The sequence below is a fragment of the Gossypium raimondii genome, chromosome 13 (assembly GCF_025698545.1).
Source record: "Gossypium raimondii isolate GPD5lz chromosome 13, ASM2569854v1, whole genome shotgun sequence".
NCBI lineage: Eukaryota > Viridiplantae > Streptophyta > Magnoliopsida > Malvales > Malvaceae > Gossypium > Gossypium raimondii.
In genome coordinates this window covers 29,578,714-29,604,497 of record NC_068577.1, presented here as the reverse complement: position 1 = coordinate 29,604,497, position 25,784 = coordinate 29,578,714, and the positions used below count along the sequence as shown (strand labels likewise).

At 32.2% G+C, this 25,784-nt stretch overlaps 1 protein-coding gene across 1 annotated transcript; it reads left to right on the top strand.

The window, feature by feature from the left end:
• Positions 1-6,991: 6,991 nt before the first annotated feature.
• On the top strand, positions 6,992-10,270 carry LOC105782222 (eukaryotic translation initiation factor NCBP). The gene is made up of 5 exons (XM_012606803.2): positions 6,992-7,231; positions 8,270-8,365; positions 8,439-8,543; positions 8,680-8,757; positions 9,813-10,270. The coding sequence occupies exons 1-5, from the start codon at positions 7,064-7,066 to the stop codon at positions 10,062-10,064; spliced, it is 699 nt and encodes a 232-aa protein (XP_012462257.1). The 5' UTR covers positions 6,992-7,063; the 3' UTR covers positions 10,065-10,270.
• Positions 10,271-25,784: the final 15,514 nt, after the last annotated feature.

Genomic DNA, 25,784 nt, shown 5'->3' with positions numbered 1-25,784 from the left:
GTATTGTAGCTTGTATAGATGCCATATGTGAATATGAGGATTCAAGAATGTATATCGGTCGATTTTTGGCCAATTGCAACATCTAGTATGTCAAAGTGTCGTTGATCATTTTTCAACGGTCGAGATGTATGAATTTGATCGAGTGATGCGACAGTTCAGGTGTATGCAATGTATTCTGCCGCCACCCTAGAAGCTTGATAACCTGCACAAGATCGACTTGTGAGGGAGACCCGAGGAAGATTGATCAATATTCTATAAGAAATATATTGAGATTTCGAAACGTAAGTACGATTACTTGGCAACGTGTGAACTATTTCTTACACAGTAGTTGGCAACATCTCCAGATTACATGGATTGGTTCAGGCATAACGACAAGTCGTATCTACTACCAGCTTCAGAAATGAATAGGAAGGCCAAGATGAGAGCCTATGGGAAAAGATCCTACAAGAGGATCAACATCTACTCCAGCTCCACAAAAGGACTCAATTACCGTGCAATATCTTGAATAGTATAGTTCGTGTATTTTTTGTGCTAACCCAGTTTATTTTACACAAGTACCACAACATGCACAATCATTCCTTGCATCAACACCTTCAACTCCAGTTTATTTTACACAAACACCACAACACACATAACATTCCCCGTATCAACACCTTCAGCTCTAGTTTATTTTACAAAAACACCACAACATGCACAATTATTCCCTGCATCAGCACATTTAGCACCAGTTTATTTTACATAAGCACCATAACACCCACAATCATTCCACGCATCAACACCTTCTCAATAGGTATATTTCGTATGACTGCCACCCACCGTTCTATATTGCATGCTGATGCCATCAATAACACCGACATATTCGGTATCTCTAACAATTCCCACATTTTATTCATAATCAACCCATGCGACACCATACAATTATCTACCGATAATGTCATAAACACCCCTAACATTGCTATTCCACCAATATGGGTTATCCTCGCAACCCCAAACTCATATAGGAAGATGTACGATGGGTGGCTAGGGCATGGTCGCAATCAACCACAGAGGAAGGAGATGAATATGACGATCAGGGTCGATCAACCCTGACGTGCACGTGAAGACGAAGACAAAGTCGATGAGGAGTTGCCAACCCAAATAGTGTGATGAAACCTTAAGCGTGCTCGATGCCTACCTGGTTGTAGCACACATTTGGGACGCTGATGATTATGTTATTTATAATTTTCCCAAATTGTATACTTTGTTTTATATCTCATATGTACACTTATTTAAAATCTATGAAACAAATTTGTTAAATTGGTTTTCTTTGTACCATATTATATAGTGAGTTTAAAATTTACAATTATTTCTATTACTTTTCCATTTAAGTTTTTCTCTGTCCATTTGTTAATTACAATATTTTCAAAAATCAAAGGTTTGATATCAAGGTACAAGAAAAGATTAAAATTGTGGTTTGTGTATTGTAATATATCATATTTCAATAAATAATATTAACTTACAATTTACAGAAAAAATTAATGAATAAACGAATAAGTTAGTATTTTTATTACATTAGTTAGTGTTTTAATTAACTCTTCTCCTCGATGCTCTTGGGAGGTATGGACATGTTGGCTTTGTATGCCCTGGATTTCTACAGTAATCGCAAAACCTCAGTGTGTCTCCTCACTCCTGAATATCCATATTGCCTCGTATCTGAGTTGAGTTCGATCGACCTTTTGACTAGTGTCATGAGTTCTTATCCAGTACCAACTCGAAAGGAGTATACAAGGTAGGCAGCTATAGGTTTTCACTTGGAACAGGTTGGAATTCAGATTTCCAAGCATTATATGTACGCTCAAGTTTTTAAACTTCGTCAATGCAGGTAATGTAATCTACACTTCTCGAGGCATATGTTGCAATTGTATATGCGCATGGATAACAAAGTACTTAAAATCTTCTGCACTTGTAAGTCATTTGTCTTAAGACTATATGGTACGCTCCCCCAATAACTCATCGGTCGGGTCTATGGGGCTACGAAACCCAAAATATTAGATTTGGTCGCAAGTGATACACTAAATTCATTGAGTTCACTATTTCTACATTTCCCCCCAATATCTTTCAAAAGCGGCTTGCACCAAATGTGACCGTCCTTTATCTATCCTGTATATGTCTCAGCTTGCTTTGGAAACAAGGATGCTAATCGAAAATACGTTTCCTTGACCACTGAAGCTACCGGCAAATGACATGTCCCCTTCAGTACGAAATTAATGCATCTCGCTAGGTTCGTTGTCATGTGCCCATAAATAGTCCTTCATCATATGATTGCATCTACTACTCATTGGGTAACACTACACCCTATTGGTTTACAACCCATAGTCTCTCTAACATTTCATGGAATCAATGTTGGACGAGCTCGTACCCTGTCGATAACAATCAATATTATATTCAAGAAACGTGACCCAAATGTATATGTCAAACTATTATACAGGAAATAAATATTATGCACAACGCACCCATGTTAGTGCATGTCGTTGCTTCATATCCTTATGGTATAGACCCATGTAGTTAGGCCCTATATGACGTAAACAATACCTATGGTGTGCACGATCCTATAGGCTTGAAATACAACCTGTATTTCGGTGCCTTATTGGAAATGATACATATATTGGGTTGCGGCGCAACATGCCTTCTCAAGGTAGTTAAGAAGAAATCACAGGCATCTCCGGATTCATCGAGAGTTATTACAAATGCCATTGGCAGGATTTTTCGATTACCATCCTGTGCAACAGCTAATAACAACTCATACTCATATATTTTGTATAGAAATGTGCCGTCAATTTGGACAAGTGACTTACAATACTGGAATATAGTTATGCATTGCTTAAAAGTCTAGAAAAAAATTATGGAAAACTCTTTTTTCAGGGACCAAGCAATCATCGTATTACGCAAGCTTGGTCTGCAGGTCGGTTATAGAACCTAGCATGTACTACTCTAATACTTTACACCATTACCACAATTCATTATAGGATTTTTCCCACCCACTATGCATATTATCCAACGCCTTCTTTTTTGCCAACCATGCCTTGTGGTAGGACACGATGTAATCAAACTCGTTACGGATCTGTACGATCAAAACTAGGATCGAAATCTTATGACTAACTTTGACTAGCGGGTAATATAAAGTCAAATACCATGTCCAAATCCATTTTTGGATGATCGTTCAACATGCTTGAAAAATAATAAATTGGGTTACTATATGTAATAGAAAAATGTCAAAATTCGAGTCGATGTTGTTAACCATGATACATACCAACTACAACACATGTATGTGGCACAGTAAATTTCCTAATTATCTAGAACACTGACTTCTTCCTCATAAATGTCATGATTTTCCATGGACACCCTATTCTATGCATTGTTCACATCGCCTCATATTTCTCATATCTAGAGCATGTAATGATTAAGTTGACGCTAAGTTGTATGCTATACCGATTGACTGTAGCTACAAAAGCATATTTGGAGTCAAACTTTATCCCAACCTCTAAATGGCCAAAATTTATTGATGAAGTCGCATGCTTTAGTATTCTATAAGGAAAGTCTTGAGATTTTAAACCACCTTCACCAGCAACATCGAGATTACGCATGTGGGGAGGAGCTCCGTGTACCGTGAAACTTGGGTCATCCCATCGAGCAACATCCGAAGCTTGACCACCAAATTCATCATATTCTGGTTCAGTAGGGATGGGATCCAGTTTTGAAATTACTTCAATTTTCGCACCACCCAGTTTGGCCTCCTCTATTAGGTCATTATTTGTTTTATACCCCTTTTCGTCCTCTTTGTTTTCAACCCTAGTTGCAAGTCCAGGGTTGAATGTCCTTCTCTAGTCGAGGTTGTTAGGAGTAAATCATTTGTTATTGTAAATCCAATGTTAATCCCAAAATCACTTTTGTTTGGCCCACCCTGGTAACTTGATGGCATACCTGTGTAAGTGTTATCGGGGTTGAACATAAGCGTGCTGAAGTTGAAATCAAAGGCATTGATAGAATCTCGTGTAGGTGTGTCATAAGCCTGGTGACCAAATATGCCTAACTATCCCCCAAAGTTGAAATTGAAGGGCGAAATCGATGAATGCCTCACTATTAATGATGATTTCGGGGTGTCTTGGTTTGAGCTTTGCAACAATAATGTGAATCCATCGCACAACCTTGTGGTCGAACTTTTAGCTTCTTGATCTAGCGTGGAATTTTTTGGACACAGTGTGGTCGAGCTCGGGCCACCTTCATCCTTTTCGACGAAGTCAACTTATAACTCTAGTACAACATTCCCACTAAAGCAATGTGGTTCGAATGATATATAACGGGGTTTAATGACGAATGATATCTACATTTCAAGTTTGAAATTCTTCTCCGGATTCCCACTTTGCGCCTAATCCTTGTTCGAAGCTCTTTTAACATTATGCTCTGGTTGAATGTCAGATCTTCATATTGGGCTAATAGAAAAAAGGGCCTAATTCGATCTTAAAAATTTGATCGTTGTAATAGATAACACCTCTGACTCGCCTACTCATCTTGAACCAAATAGCCTATTCCACATGTTTAAAACCAAAAAAATAATAAAAAAATATAGTGATCATTACCCAAATCCCTAAACCTACATGTAATTTAACAAATTACCTTTTCTTGGACAACAACGTAGGAACAAAATTTAAAATTTTCACGATAGTGTCGATAACTCCAAATGCCAAGTATCCTTAAGATTAATAATCTGCTTCAAAGGTCGGTATGGAAACTCAATGGATTGTATTGAGTTTATTTTATAGATCTCTTATCCTGATGCACATGAAACAATTCCAACAATAACACATGCCTCGAGCATCACGAGTTTTTGAGGTATACACTTAAAGTTAAAATTTGTGGAGGAGAAAATGCTCCCCCATAACGGCATTTTTTTGCACCCTTGTAGCGAATGAAATTCATCTTTCGAATCCCGAGTTGCAGGGGCTTAAAGGCAGAAGCAATCAAGTTGGATAGGGGTTGAAATGCTTAGAGATAAAACATCTCCTACAGGAAGTGTTTTCACTTGGCATAGCAGTGGAAATGCCTCCTGCAGAATGCATTTTCTAGCCACATATCTGACATGTTAGTGGAAAACGCGCCCTGTAAGGAATGTTTTCTCTATGGCCATTTCAACACTCAGGCCAACTTGATTGCTTTTGCCTCTGATCCCTTGCAACCCAGGATTCCCAAGATAAATTTCATACATTGCAACTTGGGATTCCAAGATAAATTAAAAAATTTCCCTTTTTACCCCGCCCTATCCCCTATATAAATGGTTGTTCTCATCCCTTACTCACCCATATCTTAGTCTCCTTTAAATTATTTTTTTCTTTTTCTTGCGTGTTGAAATTTCCTGGTTTAAAGATTTATTTCTCTTTTATTTTAGGGGAGACATAATTATAGTTTTAAGTTGTGTTTGGATTCACGGTGATGTCATGGAGCTCGATAACTTATAAATTTCACTTTCCGTGTGAGTATAGAGCCATGACTTGAGAAGTTGGGATCACTTTGCAACTCAAGGTCCAAGTTGGCAGTGATTATATCGTCTCGGGTTGAAGTGTAAATAAGATTTCAAGTTTACAAAGATTATGCTGTCAAAGGATAGAACATAACTGGGGCCCTAGTTGATGGTGGTTATGTAGGCAGGACAACAAGTTTCTCCTCGTCATAGGAGCATGTTTTATAAAACTCATACGGAAGTGTAAGGAAGGAACATGCAAGGGGTCTTCCAATATAATTAAATAATTCATGTTGTCTGTCCGAAAGCAGTAACCTTGTTAGTATAACCTATTGCACCCCGATTCTGTCACAGGTTATAATAACGGGGTCACCGCTTTCGGTGGTGATGGATAAGATGCATTATCTTATTATACTAAAAAGCTATTGTGTTTTTCTTCCTCGTACTTCTGTTTAGGTTTTATGAAACATCCTCTTCTAACGAGGAAAAAATCGTTGTCGTGCTTGCATACAGGGGCAAAACTAAGGGGCTAACAAGGGCCCTGACCCTCCTAAAATGGAAAATTTCCCATTTAAGCCCTTTAATATTTTTAAAATTTTAAATTAGTAAATGTAAAATTGCACTTTGCCCCTTAAAAATATAAAAATTTGATTTAATCCTTTAAAAATTATAAAGATATAGGTTATTAAAATAATGAAATTGCATTTTTGCTATCGGAAAAATTATAATTTAATTTTGGCACCCTAAAATTTTTTTTTTTGGTTTTACCCCTGTCTACATAACCACTACTAATCGGGGTTTCATTTATGCTTCATCCCTTGACAACATAACTTTTGTAAACTTGAAGCCATAGTTACAATTCAACTCGAGACCATATAATCACCGTCAACTAGGACTTTGAGTTGCAACACGATCCGACTTCTTGAGTGATGGCTCTTACTCACATGGTAGATGAAATTTGTGGATCACTCAGCTCCATGACACCACTATAAATTCAAATATTCCTTAAAATTATAATAATGTCTATCTCAAACATGGGCAAAATAAATCTACAAATTTATAATTTCCAACCGTAAAAAAAAAATTTACCAAAGTGAAAATGTGTCCTATAGGGTACGTTTTTATTCTCTTTCGCACATCAGTGAAAACGCATCTTGTAGGACGCATTTTCTTTTCTCTCTCAAAAATTAACGTAGAACGATAAATTAAAAAAACTACATAATTTATCAAATAAATTATTTCAGCATATATCTAAAAATTAGCCCGTAAATAATCTACAACCTATTTTATTTTCATAATTTTTTTTTATAACCTAAGTAAAAACCAGTAGTCGCCAAGTGGTTGGCATTGGATAAATTATGTTTTAGAATACTTTATTTGTACCTAAAAGGAAGAAGAAACCAAATAACAAGGCCAGCCAACCTACGTACCAAACAGGGCGCAGACAAAAACATCAATGCGCAACGCACCGTTTCATCTCCTTTCCTTTCCCATTCCCCATTAAAAAGAACGAACACGGAAAAAAAAAACGTTAGGGCTTCTGCAGAGAGAGGGGAAAAAGAATCGAAAATGGAAATTACGGAGAAAAGGGAAGGAGAGAGCAATAACAGCAGCAAAGATTTGAACAACAATGATAATATTAACAACGATTTGACAGATTCTGATGGCAATAATACGAGTAAAGAAGCTGAAGAACGCCGAGCCCGTGACCTCAAAGCCGGTTTGCATCCTCTCAAGGTATTTTTATTTCTCATGATTTTTCTTTTCTTTTTGAAAAAAATTAATTTATGTGAATATATGTGTAATGTTTTGCTTGTGGATAGATCTGTTTACAATTTCAAAATATCGCTTTTGAAATTTTTAGGTTTAATGACGGACTATGGCATTTTATTTCGATTCAGATAACTTTTTTTAACATTTTAAAGATATAATATTTCACTGGTCTTTTAAAACAAGAAATTTTGTTTTCGGAAATTTATTTCATTTTGCTGAATAATTGTTTCTCATTTCAATTTTCACGTATTCATATTGAAATATTGATTCCTTTTTGAAGTTATAACATTTGGAATGATTTACTCAATTGAGACACTTGACGATTCAGTGAAAGAATTTATGTAATAGAAACACTGCTTTCTCTTTTGTTTGTTTTTCCTGATTAGTTTGAAGAGGTAGTCTAGGAAGTGATTAGTTGATTATTATATATATATTAAAGCATCCCGGAGCTTTTGCAGCACGTAACTTTTAAGTTCATAATTTGGTTGCAGAAGTGCATGCTTCGACTTAGAAGAGACAAATGAGTTCTCCAATACTATCATGGCGATGCATTAGTTTACCTGAATTCACTTGAACACCTATGGATATCTTATTGAACTAGACAATCCAAATTCTGATCAAAATGTGAAAGAACACCATGATAACAAATGAAAATAAACCTTGAAATGAATCTCTTTTCATGGTGTAGATAGCCCACCATGGTACTACCTTCGCAAAGTATTGTATCCAACTCAGTTTCTACACATTCTATAATTAGTCCTAATTAACTAAGGTAAAATGAATTCACTTTCAGTTAAGGGAAAGTATGATCTCCGCACTGTGCTACCTTTTATGTTGTAGTTCATGTTTCATGATCTAAATGAGCTGTATCCAACTAACTTAGGCTTCAATTTTTATGATGTTCTTGGCTCTTCATTTTCTTGGTCTGACATATATATAGCTATTCAAGTGCCAAATTGGTTGCTTATTAGTCCCTTTATTTGGTTCTCACATTTTTTACAGCACAAGTTTGTCTTCTGGTACACTCGTCGGACACCTGGAGTTCGAACCCAAACAGCCTATGAGGACAATATAAAGAAAATTGTGGATTTCAGTACTGTAAGTTCTTTTTAAAAAGCTAACTGTGTTTGATTGTAAATATTCTCACCTTGGTATAAATGTTTCTTTTTAGGTTGAAGGTTTTTGGGTCTGTTATTGCCACTTGGCCCGTCCTTCTACTTTGCCAAGCCCAACAGATTTGCATTTATTCAAGGAGGGAATCCGTCCACTATGGGAGGTAATTATCGAAGGCCTCGCCTTCAAACTGCCAGTGCCACTTTATATATATATAATATTATATAACTGCTATCAAATCTTGAACATTTTATTTAACATGATTCCTTTGTGGTTTCATAAAATTGTTATTATCTCAGGACTCTGCAAACTGCAATGGTGGCAAGTGGATAATTCGGTTCAAAAAGGTTGTTTCAGGTCGCTTTTGGGAAGATCTGGTAAGAAAGAATACCACTTGTAATAATCTATTTTCTGATATTCTAATTAGGTTTTGTTCGATGAACAAGTTTAAAAGTCTCTTTTAAATCAGCTTTCTGCAATCAAACCAGAGCTTTTTAAATTCTAGTCTTGATCATGGGAATTCCACCTTAATTGAAGCACATACTTGATGTCTACCTGTTCTATAACTAAATGAGAGCTTTTACGGTTTATTTAACTTCTTTAGACTATTTCATGGGAAGTATAGTGATATTATGGTTGAAGATGGAGGTGCAGAATGTTATTCTCTGTTCTGTGCAAATACTTTGGAGTTCCATTAACAGTAAACTCCCTGTCTTTTGATTAAGCTATGAGATAGGAATCTGAAAATAGTTTAGTTGATTATAAAGGTTGTTATTCGGCTCTTAGCCAGGTGTGTGCCTCAATTGATTACATGGGTGCCTATTTAACGCTTGAAAATATCAATTCCAAATGTATGTGTTGATAGTGTATCTTTTTGTTTGAAGGGGGAAGAAATTGGGCATTTTTGTAACCCCTGATCATTGATATGAAGAATAATAGTTTCATTTTTTTCTGAAAAGATGAGAAGTTCTAGGGTGAGCTTTCAATCGGCTTTAATTACACCAAATATTACCTAATTACACAAATTATTACAAATATTATATAACACAAATTACACAAAACTGTCTGATTACACAAACTATTGTAATTTTCTAATTTTTTGTGAAACATTGAAGCTGATGGAAAGCTCGAAACAAGGAGTTTCTTTTAGAATTTTTCCTAAGAGATTCCTGAAATGGTTCAAATTTCCTTAGAAGCGCATTTTTTACCATCTTGTTTCTTTTCTAGTTGACATTTAGGCTTTATTGGTGCAAATGTTAACCTCACTGCCTCTTTTAAAGATGCTTCCTGATTTTAAGCTATAAAATAAACAAATAAATAGATTGTAAGACATCTTGGTAAATGCAACTGTGCCGTTTGGAGGTGTGTAAAATGTTGTATTAGTGTGTGATTGGGTGTCTGAGTGATGGGCATTTGATGTTGTACATTGCAGGTTCTTGCCTTGGTTGGTGATCAACTTGATTACGGAGATGATGTTTGTGGTGCAGTGCTGAGCATTCGCTTCAATGAGGATATATTGAGCGTATGGAATCGTAATGCGTCGGATCATCAGGCTGTTATGGCTCTAAGAGATTCAATCAAACGGCACTTAAAGCTTCCCCACAGCTATGTGATGGAGTACAAGCCCCACGATGCTTCTTTGCGTGACAACTCATCATATCGAAACACGTGGTTGAGAGGTTAGAAGTTGAGAAAACGAGAACACTTAAAAAGACTGTTTAACGTCTCTGCATCTTTGGATGTTATGACATGGAAAACCATAGTTGATTATAATCGTTATGTTGGACTATGAGACAGGTAGGTGTCACCAATGTTGGTTTTATGGAAATGTTATGCTCCTCCATCCATTGGTATCCATTTATTATTAATATGAAGTTGGTTTCGCTAAAATGTTTGTAGAAGCCTTTCGTTCAAATTCTATTTGTAGTTTGGCCACTATCATGCTACTAAGGTTAGAGCAAAAATTTAGGAGCACGAGCAAGGTTAAAATAAGATTAATTTTTTATAGATTCAATTTTTCGTAATGTATTAAGAAAATATAAGACAAATAAGAGATACGCAAGTTGACAATTTATTTTTGGGTAAACTAAATAGTGGTTCAACTATTAGATTGTCTATATTTAAAAAATTTATTTTTGTTATTGATGTCATTGAAATATAATACTTTGGTCATTAAATTATCAACGGAAAGTTCGCTGGGTTATTTTTAAGTTAAACTATAAAATAGTAATTCAATTCTTAGTATGTTTTTAATTTGGTCATTCATGTTTAAAATTATCTATTTGAATCACTAATATTATGGAAATTTAATATTTTAGTCATTCTTTTGTTAATCACTAATGACAGTCTTTTATCGGCATAATAACAAATTTAGTTTTTCAATGTTTTACAAATTTTATCAATTTAGTCTTACTTTTTAAAACTCAAATTTTAGAAACTATAAAAATTATTTGAAAGATCTTTTTTTTATAAAAATATATAAGGGTTTACAAAAATACATACAAAATTATAAATGAATATATTTTTTCTTTTTGACATAAAATTTATTTATTAAATAATATTTTATAAATAAAACATTTTTTAGAAAAATACCCCACAAACAATACTTAAATGAGATTCAAACTATTCCTTTTTTTAGTTTATTTTATAAATAATAAGATTTATTATGCGTTTTGCCTTGCTCGAAAGTTCTCGTCAAATTTGTTGGGTATTAGGTACCACTTTTGTGTACAATCATCGGCACTAATAATCCTTCAAACTTCTTGATTTCCACGCCCTCCATCATCATGCCATCGGACTAAGAATTGGTCATAGAGTTGTTGGCATGACCTTCCACCTATTGGGTCTCTAAGACCTCATCCTTACCTTTATACCCCAACTATGCTCACCCTCAAGCACAACAAACTCGTTATGGGCAACAACCTAAAGATATTGATTCTTAGCGTTTTCAACCTCATGCTATGGTTTTTTACTCAACCTGAACATGGTGTGTAACATTCTCGAAAACCTCTTGGTCATAATAGTGTTATTTTGAGCAATTACAAGTCGAATTTTTTAGAATAAGTAAAATGAGATTTATAAGTGTTAGTGGAGAATGTAGTGGGAGATTGGAAGAAAATTAAAAGATTATTGTATTGAATTAATCCGGATATAGACTAAATTGTAAGGTTTTACAAAGTGTTTGTGTCAAAGTGAGAAATTAGAAGTATAAAAGATTAAATTGAATTATTGGTGAAATATGTGAGGACATGGAAATTTTTTTTTTTTACTAAGATCAAATGGATAAGTATAATGGATAGATTTTTTTTAGTAATAATAATATTTTATTTCCATCATTACTACTATTATTATTATATTAAATTATTTGATTTGATTAAAATATTAGGGGAAGGATGTAGAGAATTCTCCATTTTCTTTCTCATTCACATTACGGTCATTAGAAGGAAAGAAAATTTTTCTTTTTTCTACAATTTGGTCCCTCATCTCCATTAAAGGCTTTTCCAAGCTCAAAATCATCAATTTCCCATAGAAACTTTAGCTAATTCAAATTACCCACAACCTACAAAGTTTAGTTTTCAAGTTGGAAGTGGAGAGTACATGTTTGAAATGAAAGAAAAAACTAGATAATGTGATAAACTAAGGTTTTAAGGTAAGATCTTCACGATTTAGTAATAGTTTCATGTCTACTTTGATTATTTGAGCATGAAAGTGTTGTGGATTGAGAACATTGATATCTTATATTTATGATATTGATATAAAATGAGGAGAAACACAAAGAAGAAGCTACAAGGAGTTTAGATAAGGGAAAGAAAGTAGACAAAGCTTGAAGGAAGTATTATTAGCCAAATTTGTAAGTACTTTAGAATTCTTCTTATTTAATTAGGTTTTGAAATTTTATGGTAATGTCATGAATTTGAGTATTTTTAACTTAATAAATATGTGAATAATTCAAGGAAGTAGTAAAAGAATGTGGTTATTGTTGATGTGAATATATGTGTGGAGAAAAGGACTAAATTGTAAAATATTGGAAAGTTACTAGTGACTATGAAATTTGATTGTGCTTGGGATGAATATTGGATTTATAATGATGTTAAAGCCCTTGTAAGTAAGTTGTGAACTTGTGGGATATAGATGGCATGCCATCAGGAATTCCTTAGTGCGCTCGTTAATTTAGCACTTTGGTGCTCATGATCTAGCACTATTACTATTTGTGACAATCTAGCACTTATGTGCTTGTGTACTTCGTCATTATATTTCATATATCCTTCTTGTTTAGTCAAGTTGAGGTAGGGATATAACAAAGAGAAAATTGAGTATTCATCTATTTATAATTTTGCATGTATTTTTATTAAAAATAAAGTATTATTTTTAAAGGGTTTTTTTGAATTTTTAAGAATCATGAATAAATTGATGAATGTGTAAAGTTGAGGGATAAATTTGTTGAATTCTTTAAAATTAGGACCAAATTGATAGAATTTATAAATATTGGAGAGTTAAATTTATTATTATGCCAATAAAAAATGCCATGTCAAACATTCTATTAGTGATTTTAGGGATAAGGGACAAAAATTAAACTTTGATAAGATTAGTAATTAAAATAGATAATTTTTAGGTTGAGTGAACAAAACTAAAATGAGGTCTATCTAATTAAAACGGGAATGGAGAAACAATGAAAGACGAATGAAAAAGAAAAAGTCAAAAAGGTACCAAACTCATCTCCTAACTCAAACACTTTAATCCTCCTTTGCTTTATTGTCTTATTCCACTTAAATCTATCTATATCAACTAAAACAATGAAAAGATTATCAATCCCTTTTCTTAATATTTTTCTTTTCCATTTTATATAAATATATTTTGATTCTTTACAATTTTAAAAACAAACTAATTGACTAACATTTTAAAATATTTATAAAAATACCCAGAAATTTATTAAAAGAAGTTCTAATATATATATATATATATATATATTTAAAAATCTAAAATTATGGAAAAATGTTCATTTTAAAAATTATAAATTTGAACCTTAGAGTAAATTACTAATTCAAGTTTATAAAGCTAAAGCATTTTATTTTGAAAGTTTTCAAATATATATGGTCTCAAATTTATGTACCTAACATGGAACTAATCATATTGTCAACAAGATTTTAATTTCACCTACTTAATTCTTAATTTAACTTCAACAATTTCATTCGACTCCACTTCACAGCTCAATTCAGAAAAAAAACAAATTGAATTAAGATGATAAAATAAATTTCGTCAACCCAAATAACTAACAAAATTTAACATTTTAAAACAGACCTAAATTTCAAGAAAAAACAAGTATTGTGGAAATGGACGAAATTGATAAATTAATTAAATTGACATATCATAAGCTTTGAAATTAATAATAAACTTCACAACCCTCAATTATTATTAAATACATATAAAATAGTTGATTAATTATTATTTTAAGTTCATTATGGACTTCTCCACAATTATGTTTATGGTGGTAAATTTTTAACTAAAATATCCAAAATTTAAATACTATACTCGAAATGATTGTGCCTTCAAAAGAATTAGACATGATTGATCAAAGTCAACTTAAATATCTACTTAATTTTAAATAATTATAATTAATTTTGAAATTTAAAATGACTTTAAAAAATCTCAAATTGAGTTTAAATCACAATTATATCTTAAAATATAAATTGTAAAATAATGAAAATCCCCACCATCATGGAGGCCTAATTTTATTTTTAAATATTTTAATAATTTATTTAATTAAATCATATAAATTAATTAAATTTCTAAATTAATGAATTAATCGTTATAACCACAAGTTTATCATTCAACAGGTAAAGTAGAAGGTTTTGATCGTGGCACAATTTTGTTTTCTACTGGACTTGACAAAAGAAAAACTGAAGCTGGATACGTTTGCAGCATAATTTTCTTTTTATCGTTTTCTCTACTGGCTATATATATATATGACTTCTTATTATTATTATTTTTTTGAAAAGATAAGCCATATTTGAATATTTAATTTATAAAAGTAACTAATAAATAGATTAATACGCACATAAAATCAAATATATAATTTCATAAATAATTAATAATTAATAAGTAATTGAATTTTAATAAAAATAATATGATAATGTTTCGTGTGAATTAAATTTTAAAATTTAAACGTTGAAATATTAAATAAATTAAATTATTATAAAAATACATAAAATGGTAAATAACCGAATATTCTTTTGTAAGTTTTAATTTCTTTAAATTATAATGATTTTATATATCAATCAATATAAAAATAATAATTCTATTTTAAATATGAATGCAATTTTAATATCTTTGAATATCATTTAACATTATTAATATAAATATGGTTTTAATATTTTTTATTATATTTGCACTTTTTAATCTTTTTATGATTTTTTAAAAGTTTACAAGTACATTACAATAGAAGTAGAGATATAAATACATGTTTGAGTAACCATCAAGTGTAGAATCAAATTATTACAACATAAATAGAGCAAGAACTGAAACAAAGAATCAAATTATTATAACACAAACAAATTATGAACAAGAACAAACCAAACTATAAATTGATTAACTAGACTAAAACCCACATATGGAAACAATTCATGGTGGGACTTGGAGACCTACACATTTAATTGCACATGGTGAATCTCGAGTTTGGGTACTCAGGACCTAGGGCCTCCAACTTTGCCAACTATACCAAGGCCTCATTAGAATTCATTTTTACTTTATTTTATTGCCACCATTACAATTGAATTCAAACACATATCCTATTATTGGAAAAATAAGGCAAAATTGTAAAAAAGGATTTTAGGTTGGGTGTTTTATTAATTAGGGAAATAGGTCTTTTTTTTTACCAAGGTGGGTGACATGTGGCAAAAGTGCGTTATGTTAGAACCATACCAGAAGGGAGTGATTCTAACAATGAAGTTCAGGACAATACTGAAGGAATCTAGTAAGATTTTAGGCTGTATGAACCTCTATCCCACATGCTCAATGTTGACATTGATGCTCGACATGTGTTGGAATTTCTAAAATTGCCTCATAGAAGATCAAGCCATGTGGGTTCTTCTAAAAATTTTGGCAATTTGCAAGTCGAAATGGAGATTTCCATCATAAATACTATTATTTCAGTAAAGTGGTGCAACATAAAAAAAAAATAGGGTCAATTTTTAATTTACGAAATCTCGATCAAATACATATGAGGTGAAGTACGTAAAGCATGGCGATGGAAGTCCCTCGAAAATCATGGCACCTGTGAGGAAGATGACAAGATTGTGGATGATAAAGAAATATGACGTTCCAAATACTTGTATTACAACAACCTAATTTTCAGTGGTACTGAAAAATGGGTTTCAGAACCTCATTTCCATAAACCGAGTCTGTAAATATAAAATAGGAATATTTATGGAATTATTATAAAAAAATATTAAAGTCCAGTCAAGAAATTTCATCGTTAAAATAGTTAATTAAAGCTTAAGGACTAAGTTGTAAAAGTCCAATCGCTATTGAGTTTTCATTAAGAAAAGGCTTAAGGACTTACATAGCAATTATCTCAGGGACTAAAATGGTTATTAAACCAGTGTTTTCTTATACTTAGTGGATGATGATGTGGAATTCCACTTTGTCTTGTTAATGATAGATTAAGTATATTAAAACTTAATTAACACTAATTAAATAAGCTTAATTAAAAATAAACTAAGTATAAATAGGTGTGTTAGTGGAATTTTTCATCATCTTCTTCTCTACTCTTCCAACAGTCCATGCTTAGAAAACCTAAGGAAGAAAGCTTTGAATTCATCTAACATTTTACCACTATATAGGTATGAACATAAAGTCTTTTTCTTATAATTTTTATAGATTTGTGATCATGGAAGCTTGAATTAGCTAGCCCATTTACCAATTTGATCAATTTTAAAAATTTAGCAAGTTTCCATTGTTGATAAATTGATGGATTAGGCTTGAATTGATAGATATTGAGCTTAGGTTATGAAAATGACTAATTTGTAAAGTTAGTTAAGCTTGTTTGTTAACCTTGTAATATTAGGGACCAAATTGAAAAATGTAAAATATGTCATAAAATTTTGCTAGAAATAGAAAGTATAGGGTCCCTACTAAGAGAATGTGAAATTAGATTTTAATTTGAAGCTATGAATTGAAAGATATGCTTATCCCGAGTTTATGGTATTGATTTGGTATATAAAATATTTGTATAGACTAAGAATTGGATCAAAGTGGAGTTAATAGGGGAAAAGCAAAAATTATGGATTAGTCGCTAAAGAATCTACCTGTTTGTGTTTTGAAAAGATAAGTTCATACGGAACTTACTACCTTTCCTTGTGTTATATGTATGCTTGTGTTTACTTCATTATAATTATATCTGAACATAATTTGAATTATTGATGAATTTGGCATACAAGGCTAGTAATGGATTGAATAAATGAAATGTGAAAATATGAATAATTACAGGGTATGAAAAATGAAAATGTGACCAATTACAGGGTATGATAAGCAAATGTGAATGATACAGGGTATGAAAATGTAATATGTATGATAGATTCCCATGTGAACTTAGTAAAAGGTTAGGATACAATTAGTATGTTAATAAGGTCATATGCGCGCTTGTAGGGATATATGATTATATGTAGATTATGATAGGTTATATCGAGATCCAGTATCTATTCCAAATCATCGAGTATTATTTGTCTCCATGGAGACTTTGGTGTGGTAGAGGAATGTAATTGAAAATGTTTAAACATTTGATTGCTACGGGCTTTGCACTTTGGTGCCTTGGTGTGGTGTAGTTTAAGCTCATACAAGCTATCTAGTGTGGTGTAATTCACTCGTGTATCCAAGTCCGTTATACTAGGGTTCCATTGAGCGTAACACTAAAATTGAATCTATAAATTGGAAAATGATATGAATTGAACTTGATAAACTAATATGATATGAGATTCAGTTGAAATAATATAAAATTGTGAATTGATGATAGAATATGATATTGAGATTTTTATATGTGAAATTTTTACAAATTTGTGATAGGTTGAGTTATGCTTATAATGTTTGATGCACATGAATACTTATGTTCATATGCTCACTTTGTTGTTATTTAAAGTGTCATGTCCTAGTCAAATATATGCCAAAAATATGATAGTTAATATGCTCACCTTTGAGCAAGGTAAGTGTGTAATTTCAATTTGAACTTACTAAGCATTTAAATGCTTACTATCGTTGTTTTCCCAACTTGTAGATCTCCAACTTGCAGAACTCACCGAGCTAGATCAATACAGATTACACACTATCATTGAGATGCTAGAATTATGTTCATTTTGAGTCCTATAATTGTGGCATGTATATAAATTCTTTGGTTATGTAAGTGGTCATTTCCTTGATGTAAATGTCATGGTTGAACTTGTGGCTAAGGTTGAATTTGCATGATAAGCTTGATATATGACCTAGATGATACATAGTTTTGGTCATGTTTGATGTCATTTGGTTTGATGATTTCAATCTTTTGTAATTTATATATGCTAAAGTTTGCATAGTGATGTAATTGGTAAGTTAAGTTGGTAATTGGCTTGAATATGTTATGTTTTGAACATGAGTTTTATTCCATTTGAATGTTTGTTTTCAAAGGTGTTACAAGCTTGATTTGGAAAAGGTTGGCATGACATAGTATTGTTGAAATTGGCATATGCATAGGTGTAATGAAATGTGTTTGGTTGGAAGCATTGAATATGTACCGATGTGATTTTTTTTCAAAACAATGGCGACGTTGCAATCACAAGTCCCCAATGCTGCGACATAGTTAGATAGTGAGTACCGTTGCAATGTCAAGATTTCTAAATTCGCAATGTGACCCATTGACTGATGATGTTGCGTTATGAAAACCATGATGTCGTGACGTCAACTCAAAAATTTTAATTTTTTTCAATTAAGTCCTTAATCGACCTCAAGTTAGTAAAAGAGCTTTGTAAGGTTGTATAAGACCTAGAAATGATTTTACATCATATTGAAATGTGGTTTATTCTAGTAAGCATGTTAAAATAGTTCAAATGTATTGAAATTTGAAGTAGTTGCTCTGGCAACGAATATAGCATCTTGCAGCTCAGACCCGACGATCAGGTTGGGAAGGGGTGTTACATGTATTGTCAGAGGTATTTCACAAGATAATCCAAAATTGGGTTTTTGACATTATCTTACCTTCAGTGAAAGTGAATCCTAAGATTCTCGTATTGGTTTTTATTGTTAATATCCGTAGCCAATATAAAGCATGAGTTGCAAAATAGAAGGCAATAAATAAAATGCATAGCAGGTGGGATTAAATGTATAATGAGCTATGAAAATGGTTAAGTATACTGAATTAGTAAATCCTAGGTGTACGGCCCATTTTCCGCCTGGGCCCAAATCAAACCCAAACAAACCCAAAAATTACAAAGGACCCAGGGCCCAATAAGCCCAAAACCTTAACTAGTTTCAGCAAAAAATCAGAAACCTAGAAACCCTAGCTACTGCCTTGCGCCGCACCCTCTGCCATCACCCACGTGCCTCCGTAGCTTGTTTGTCGCCCGAGGTCTGCCACCGTTTGTCAGACTTGCACTAAAACGACAAATACTTGCCTCGTTGACTCATGGCCTGCAAACAAAACAGCAGCAACAACAGCAGTGATAAAAATAGAACACAAAATAGAATAGACTTTTGTTTTTAGGTTATTATCCTTTTATTTGGCTATAAAAGCCATTAAAATCTGTAAAGGAGGGGGGACGGATCTTTATGTTTGTAAAAAGGGGGGGATTTCCTTTTGAAAAAGCAAAAAAACAAAGAGAAATAAAAACGGAGAAAAAGTTTTAGTTTCCAAATCTTTTTTGTTCATTGTTATTTATTTTATTTATTTTTTATTTTGATTTGTGTAAAATATATATGTATATACGCATATAAAAAAAAGAAGGAAAAATAGTACCTTTTTAGATTTTCCGGCCACCGTGTACGGTGGCCGGCGCGACGGCGTCGACTGCGAAGGATTGTCGGAACCCATGGCCGGACCTGGGGCTTGAGAGAAAAGGGGAGAGCTCTCTCTTTTTTTTTTTAAATAATGAAACTGATTTGTTTTTTTGGTTTTTTTAATATTTATATTAAACATGAAACGACGTCGTTTTGGTGGGGAGGATTCGCGTGTTGACCCGACCCGACCGCCTAGGATCCGCGTTTTTTCTAGCGCATGGGTTATTTGCGCCATAGGTCCTCCCTCCTTTGCAGCGTATTCAATGCAGTTTTTTTATATTTGCAATTTTGGCATCGAATTTTGCTTCTGTTTCAGTTTGGTCCTTAGACCATACGCTTTGACTTCGTTGGAATAGCGTCGTTTAATCAACAGGGTTATTTTCCTATTCGGTCCTCTACTTTTTATCCGCGTTATAATTTAGTCTTTTTGTCTCTTTTATCTTTAATTACGGCCCTAAAATTTTGTTTTCTTTTCGATTTGATCCTAAATCGACTACTATACTTATTCTCCCCATTAAATCAAATTTTTTAGTATTATTATACAGTATTATTATTTCTTGTTGATATTATTGTCTTTATTTCATTTGTGTACTTTTTTCTTCTTTTTCATTTTTTTAATTTTTTTATGTCTAAAAGATTATTGTATATGTATATGTATCTACGTATAGAAAAATATCATAAGTAGGCCTTACTTCCTTTTTACATTTATGCGTGTATATTATTTCTATATATATTATGATTTACTTATATATTTACATATTTATATGCCATTTTAATTTTCATATGCATATATATATATATATATATATATATATATATATATATATACCTTATTATAAATATCTTTATATCTTATTATGTATATATATCTATATCTCTTTTAAATATTTTCTAGCTTGTATATATACATACGTTTTGCTATATATATGTCTAGCTCCATTAAACATTTATATATATACGCCTATAAACTTTTATTTTATTTAATTTTATTTATTTTATATATATACATATGTTCTTCTTATTTTTATTTTTACGTATATACACACATATATATCTTTTATATTTTTATAGCTTTATTCATTTCTTTATTTATATTTTCATTATTATTTTGAATTAATATTTTAATTTTATTTCCTTATATGCATTGTTATTTTGTATGTTATTGGTTTATCCTTTTATCTAATTTATTTTCATTGCTATTACTCATATTATTTATGCTACATCATCGTATTCATTTTTGTTTTGTTCGCATATCGACATTGTGTTTTATTTCGTGTTAGATTAATTTTATTCGATGCATAAATTATGATTTTTGAATAAGCAAAATCTCGTATTTAGATTCGAGAAGGTCGTACCCTAACTTACTGGGTTTCGATTTTCATAATAAATCTAAATACACGAATCTTTTCAAACTCAAGTTTCAAACAATCTCGGGAATTAAGAAAAGATCGTGTCCTAACTTACTGGGCATGTTCCCTTTTCTAAACCCGAGATAATTAAATATCTTTTAAATAAGTAAATTTTGACATTCATTCGCATATCGGGAATTCGAGACATTGTGTCCTAACTTACTGGATATGATGCTTTCTTTCTCGATTAACGTGGAACGTGCCCCTTTTCCCAACATTTTCAACATTTTAATACAAGGATCGTATTTTTAAAATTCTTCAAAGTTTTCAATTTTCGACGTTAAGACATTAATTAATCAACTTAGGTACCAATTTTTGGGCGTTACGAGGGTGCTAACCCTTCCTCGTACGTAACCGACTCCCGAACCCATTTTTTTCGAATTTCGTAGACCAAAATCGTTGTCTTAATAAAATCAAACCGTTTATTAAAAACAACCGTTTTACGAGGTGACCCGATCAAACCTCATAAAAAAAAGATTGGTGGCGACTCCCGTTTTCATTTCTATTTTTCAAAACCCAAGTCGACCCCGTTTTCATCCAAAAAATGGTGTCAACACTAGGTACCACCGTTGATTTGCAAATAGAACTTGTCTACCATGAAGATTAATGGTCCAAGGCAAAAGATATTTCCATCGTCTTTTTTTGGACATTCAGGCCATGTATTGATGCATTTCAGTATTGTAAACTGCTTATCCAAATTGATGGTACATTCATGTACGAAAGATATGAGTATCACTTGTTGGTGGTCATTGCACAAGATGGTAATTGAAGCATCCTGCGAATAACATTTGCAATTATTGAATAAGAATATGCAGATAATACCTGGGAGTTCTTCTTAACTAACTTGAGAAGGCATGTTATACTACAACTCAAGATATGCATAATTTAGAATAAGGAAACCGACATTTACACTGTGATTGATTGAAGTGGAAGCCTTTAAGATTATACACAGTATAGGTATTGCATACAACATATCGGGGCCAATTACATATGGATGTTCCATAAGGATGAGGAACATTGACATGTTATTAACATGGGTACGTAGTAAATGTTATCCTCTATATCATTCTTTAATGTATACATAAATTTGATCCATTTGTTATACTCTATATTTACTTAAAAAAGGTACGAGTTCGTACAGGATAGATTTCGTGAAATGCTAGAGAATTTAAAGGCACTAAACAAAGATGGTGTAAATAATTTAATCGGATACCCAAGAAACAATGGACTAAATCATATGACGGAGGTATTTGATATAGGCATTTGATAATGAACCTAGCGAAATGCATAAATTTCATATTGAAAAGGATACGCCATTTGCTGATAACCTTGATGGTGAAAGAAACATATTTTTGCTTATCATTCCTGTTTTTGATGGGGAAAAACAAATTGGACAGATGAAAGGCAGAAACATTTGGTGCAAGGAGCTGAGCAAGGCCATGGAGGAAAATCAAACGAAATCGAACTTTATTACAATTATACTCACATACAAATACAATAAATCGGGTTACAAAATTCCATCAACTTGAAAAGGGTATTATCAAGGGATCGTATCATGTCAACCTACAAGAAAGAACTTGTGACTGTGGGAGATTTCAGGCACTTCGTTATCTATGCTCACTTGCAATTGTTATAATACCCCTCACTTATCCAGGTGTACAATACGAAAGGGAGATGCTACTAGAACATATATGAAACAAAAATATCAGATTTACTTAAAATTTTTAGCTTTAAATATTTTTATGAAGTCATAAATATTTAATTAAAAATAATTTGAAGGCTTTAGAATCAATATAAAATCATTTAGGACTGATTCATGAAAGATTGGAGACATTTGGGACTCAAAATGGACAAACTATGCAACGGGGACAAGGTTTTGTAAAATGTTAAGACAACGCATGAGGTCGTGACATAAAAAAATATGCCATTGTGATGTCACTTGCTAATTGAGCGACGTCACGATTTCATAAGGCCGAGGTCTTGACATCATAGGAGCATGTCGCCTTGTCACCTCCTAAACAACCCCAAAATCACTCTAAATTATCCCAAATCACCTCCATCATGCACAAAACACACCACTAAGTTTCAATAAATTATAAAAACACAATCCAAACCCATTTTGGCTCAAAATATACATCGTATATTTATTCAAACTAATTACCAATTCAAAGCTCAAATTGAAATACCAAAGGGGTTTGAAAGTACCTATCAAATTTACAATACAAATCCAAACTAAGTCTTTGTGTACATGCCAAAGTTCTTATACAAATATCAACTAATGTAAATATATTACAACTTCAATTAAAGGGTGATGCTAAGTTCCCAAGTTGAAACTACAACTTCTTAATGAAGTTGATACCAACCAGTTTAAACAAGTAACACGTGAGCTCGATAAGCTCAGTAAATTCTCAAACATATACCTACTTATCTTATCTTATCATTAGTGTTGATCACTATAAACATATTCATCGTAAATTTCATTCTTATCACCCTTTTTATATTTCAACAATTCATTTTATAACACCCCATGCTCAACCCGATCGCTAGGTCCGGATACAAGGTGCTACACTTCACTCACTAACTAACCAACATATACCTTATGAAGATATACCCCAAGTTGGAAGTCTTATAGTACTAACTCTTATTATAGAAATTTAACTTAGAACATTTCGCATACCAAATAAAAACAATCTAATAGACATTTGTAACATAGATGAATAAGTTATTAAGCTTAAGGAATTTATTACAAGGTTAAGACCCATAAAAACATTTTCAACGACCATTTCACTACCATGAATTAATCATTTAACTTGAAATTTAAAATTCTATTTACAACTCGACTTGGACCCTAAGACTCCGCCTCTGGGTCGGCCTACCGTATGCATATTACAAATCCTATAAAATAAGTTGCCTGAGCTTGACAAGTTCTGTCCCGAATCCCTCCATGATTCTTAAAATAAATAAATAAACCTACAATTCATAGCGAATGTATTGGTAAGTTCATTTGAACCTAGTGAGTAGTCCATACCTGATGTTAACATAATATTTATTAAACTAGCAGTTTATTATTCAGAAACCACATGGCTTTGCTGGTGCAAGAGCATATCCGTCAAATCTTGTTGGCGTAGCCTTGTCTAAGTAAGGTTCCATTAGTGAGATTTCGTCAAGGCATAATCAAGAATGCCAAGGTAGAGACATTTGACACATTGACGGTAATTTCCAACAATACTTTGATTAATAGTTTTCCTTGTGGACTATTTTGGAGTTAAATTCTTTATAAGATGATCCCTTTAAGTACGAACTGTTATTAGTGCTTACTCTAATGGACTCTAGTGGGTGGATCCTTCTCTTCGATCACATGGTCAGAGTCTGATGTTTCATACAGTGTCTCAGACAAAGTGCTTTCTTGAATAAACCATTCATCCATTCCGAAAGTATAAGGGATACTTTCATATTATCCCCAACAAGAACTTGATAGACTGTCATATATATAATATGACTTCCTTACCATTCGCCTGTAGGCTTATTCTTGGTGGGATCATATTCGAATACTCAAACGATTTTTCTTACTTTCATCAGATTAAATTTTGTAACTACTGAAGAAATAAAAATGTAAGAGCAGAGCCAGCGAGCCTTTATAACTTGTACCCGCCTCATTATAACCATTAACACAAACACAATATGTTGGATATGTTGCCCTAAGTGTAGTATTTTTGTCAAAGTACACTTGTATTTTTTTCGAATAGATTGATTAATAAGATTATTCATGAATCAAATTAATATGCTTTTTACTATTGTCCTCAAATGGTTTTTGCATGCAAAACAAAATAGAAACAGATGTTGCTCATTGGTTGTTTATTATTTAACTAATACTAAGCGATAATATGTTGTTGGATCGTAGAACAGAAAGACAACTTGTATTAGTAGATCAACCTAAACATATCCTTAGTCTAATCAGAAATGAGCAAACTGATTGAAAGATTTATAGAAAAGATTTAAAGTTTGTGCTTGAAAATGGTTGAAAATAGTAAAAAGAACTTACATGAAAGAAAAGAAAGTTTGCTAAAATGAGGGTGAAAGAAACGAGGGAGAGAAGATGGGAAAAGATGATGATGGTTGACTTTTTTTCTTTACATCTTATTTTTTTATTTTAAATTATGATTATTTAATTAAAAAAATCAAGTCATCATCATGCCAAGTGATCCACATTAAATTTCAATTTTATCCACAAGCTCATGTACTCTCTCAATCAAATTGTTCTTCAAGTCCTTCCTCTTTTTCCCATACATCTAATCCAATAATTTCTTATTTTAATTTTCACACTTTTACCCAACACTTCTCACTTGTTACAATTTAGTCAATACCTTAAATTAATTTCTCTAAATCCAAAAGCCTTTTTAATTTCTTATAATATCCAACTATCTTCTCCACTAATATTAAAAATTCTATTTTATTTACTTCAAAATTTCTAACACATGTAAGATACGTAACGACTATTCTCATCTCGGGGGTGTTAGGGATGTTACAGTAATGGTATATAATTAGGGAGAGCTAGAACCTAACTCTAAATTATTTGAGACTTAATTATATATGTCCAACCGACCCCTTTGCTAGCCTATTGAAACTAGAAATAAATTGCATGTAGAATCAAATGAATGCAAATGATGAAGTTAGAGAAATGGGTCGCATTCACAAATGAATGCTTTTTTTCACCAAGTATAGAAATGACTTGAGAATTAATTTAATATTTTCAAATTATTATTTAATTAATTATAATTAAATAATTGAAGTTCTAAAATAGAATTAAATTAATTAGTCATTATCTTTCAAATAAAGGCACAAAATTACTAATATTTGTTGAATAAAAGAAACATATTTTGAAATTGTTTCAGAGATTGAGATTGAAAACTTAGAGAAAATTGAATTTGAGAATGAAATTTAGATATTTGGATGGATAGAATTGAGTGAATGAAATGGAA

What these genes read in the sequence shown, in the direction of transcription:
- LOC105782222 (XM_012606803.2), top strand. Translation starts at nt 7,064, where the DNA reads ATGGAAATTACGGAGAAAAGGGAAGGAGAGAGCAATAACAGCAGCAAA. An exon ending in CCGGTTTGCATCCTCTCAAG is followed by an intron (nt 7,232 to 8,269) that starts GTATTTTTATTT and finishes CATTTTTTACAG; the next exon opens with CACAAGTTTGTCTTCTGGTA. An exon ending in AAATTGTGGATTTCAGTACT is followed by an intron (nt 8,366 to 8,438) that starts GTAAGTTCTTTT and finishes GTTTCTTTTTAG; the next exon opens with GTTGAAGGTTTTTGGGTCTG.